This window comes from Benincasa hispida, chromosome 10 (assembly GCF_009727055.1).
Source record: "Benincasa hispida cultivar B227 chromosome 10, ASM972705v1, whole genome shotgun sequence".
Classification (NCBI taxonomy): domain Eukaryota; kingdom Viridiplantae; phylum Streptophyta; class Magnoliopsida; order Cucurbitales; family Cucurbitaceae; genus Benincasa; species Benincasa hispida.
The window spans coordinates 4,875,871-4,878,184 of NC_052358.1; the positions used below are offsets into that span (position 1 = coordinate 4,875,871).

General features: G+C 46.8%; 1 protein-coding gene across 1 annotated transcript; it reads left to right on the forward strand.

Annotated features, from left to right (window-relative positions):
* The first annotated feature begins 552 nt into the window (after positions 1-552).
* LOC120088245 (DNA ligase 1-like) lies at positions 553-1,383 on the forward strand. The gene is made up of 2 exons (XM_039045398.1): positions 553-723; positions 811-1,383. The coding sequence occupies exons 1-2, from the start codon at positions 553-555 to the stop codon at positions 1,381-1,383; spliced, it is 744 nt and encodes a 247-aa protein (XP_038901326.1).
* Positions 1,384-2,314: the final 931 nt, after the last annotated feature.

A 2,314-nucleotide genomic window follows, 5' to 3' on the forward strand; every position in this document is an offset into this window, starting at 1 on the left:
TAAAAAAAAACTTAAAAGAAAAAAGTCATTTGCAGTATGGGAAGAAGTCTAATCGATTGTATCCCTAAGCATATGCTTGGCGGGACGGAAAAGGATGCTTTATTTGAAAATCCATAAATGAGGGCGGAGGTGGAATGAATGAGGCATGTTGAAATGCTCGAGGCAGTCGCCCCATAAAATCGCTGTGGGCCCCACCACGGCCCAACCTATAAATTACAGCTCCCTCTTCGTTTAGAAATCTTTTACCCTACATGGAAAACTTTCAGAAACCCTAGCGTTTTGCATTCTGAATCGTTACTTTTTCCCCAGAAACTCAAACTCTCCTCAGACCTTCCAAGCTTCCAAATTCTGGCCTGACCAAACCCCAAACCAATCCGCTTTACCTCCCCCTGACCAAGCAGCCATGCGAGAGGCAGCATTCCTAGCTTGCCAGTTCGCCGGCTTACTGCCCCAGCCCCCACTGATATTAGATTGCGGAAGAACCCGGAGAAACCCTTTAGAGCCGTTAGGCCTCCTATATTCAAGAGAGAAGAAGCACCAAAGATCCAGAGCATGCCTACACCTTCCGTCTCCACTGAAAGCGAAAGGAAGAGACGAGATGATACAAAGGTGTTTGGCAATATCCTCAGTACTTTGGAGCAAGAAGGTGGACTGTCCGAGGCAGGGGTTGTAAACCAACCACTGCCCACAGAGGAGGAAGCGGTGGTAGTGGCAGATGATACAGTAAAGGATGGAGTAGTGGTGGTGGAAGAAGTGGTGGTTGAAGAAGAAGAAAAGAAAAATGATGTCCTAGTCTCAGAGACTCAAGAGGCACCTATCATCACAGAAGATTATGAAGAGCCTCCAAGAAGAGAAGACAAGGAAATTGCGATCAAGGAAAGAGAAGAAGAAGAGATCGCAGTCAAGGAGGCCAGGGAAGCGGAGGTTGCATTAGTAACCCCAAACATTGCGATGGAGGAGGTTGTAGGGGGTGCGCTATTAGAAGAGGCCGAGAAAGAAGATATGAAGAAGGCAGTAGAGGCCGAGAAGGAAGAGAAAAAGAGAGAGAAGCAGCCACAAGAGGCTGAGAAGAAAGATAAGAAGAAGAAGAAGAGCAAGGGAAAGAAGGTTGGAGAGGCGGAATCTTCACATCATCACAAGGCAAGAAAGAATAAAGAGCACACGGATGATGAAGAAGATAAAGAGGCCAAGAAAGAGAAAGAGGAGAGGAAATTGTGCCGACGTGAAAAGAGGCACCTAAGAGAAGAAGAAAAGGCAAGGCAGAGGGCTGTGAGCCCTGAGAAGGATGGAGAATTAACCTCCATAAGGGAGGATGGGGGGGGAAACGCTACAATTGATGGAACCGCCACAACCGGTAGCAACCCAATTGGTTGCGACGGATGAGGGAGAAGAAACAGAAGGAACCCCTCTAATGCGGCGTCGTAGGGAGAATGCGTCGCAAGAGTCCAACATCGACCCTCAATGTTTTATTTTAGCTTTGGAAGAGGAGGAAAGGAAAAGAAAAGAAAAAGAAGAGAAGCAAGAAAAGAAGGAGAGGGGCAAGCTCATCATTGTAGAAAGGAATAGAAGAAGGAGATTGGAGTTTGAGAAGATGTGACGTAATAATGAGCTTGCCCGACTTGAAGGGATCCGGAAGCACGAGGAGGAATAGCGCCTATTGCTGACCTCGAAATAGTTTGAAGAATAGTTTGAGAGAGAAAAGAAAGAAGAAGAAGAAGAAAGGAGGAGGAAGAAGGAAAAAGAAGAGAGACTATTTTTAGAAGAGAAGAAGAGGAAGCGCGAAACTAGCAAGAAGCGCTTGTATCAGAGCAAGGACAAGGAGCTCGCTGAACGCGAGAAAGAAGAACAGCGCATGGAGTGGAAAAGAGACTAAGGCAAGTAGCCCACCTTATGTAGGCAAAAGGCAAAGACATAGTAGAAAGCAGTGAGCCCGCATCAGCCAAGAAGTAGCCCATGCTAGTACTTCTTTCCATGGATCGTCTCAAGTTTATGCCTAACTGTGGGTGTAGGCATTGATGAGAGCCCATGCTAGAAGTCCACGGCCTCATCAACATCAAAATATTGAGGATGCTCCTCAAGGATTCCCTGCATTGCCTCAAGCTGCCAGTAAAGATACCTGTGATTGATCTGAATGCACCGCAGGAACCCAGACAAAAAAGAAGACGAAGAGAAGAAAAGGGAAAAGAAAGGGTTCAAGAGTCACTAGTGCAAGATCCAGAGCCCACAAACCCTCTTCCCTTAGTTATCTGATCTCTAAGCCTTCCGAGCCCGCCGATGCAACCCTCTTCCCCTTTACACGAACTGTTTGCAAACC

Excerpts from the sequence above, each read along its gene's own strand:
- LOC120088245 (XM_039045398.1), top strand. The coding sequence starts at position 553 with ATGCCTACACCTTCCGTCTCCACTGAAAGCGAAAGGAAGAGACGAGAT. Across the intron at positions 724-810 it reads TGGTAGTGGCAGATGATACA|GCACCTATCATCACAGAAGA; the intron begins GTAAAGGATGGA and ends GAGACTCAAGAG.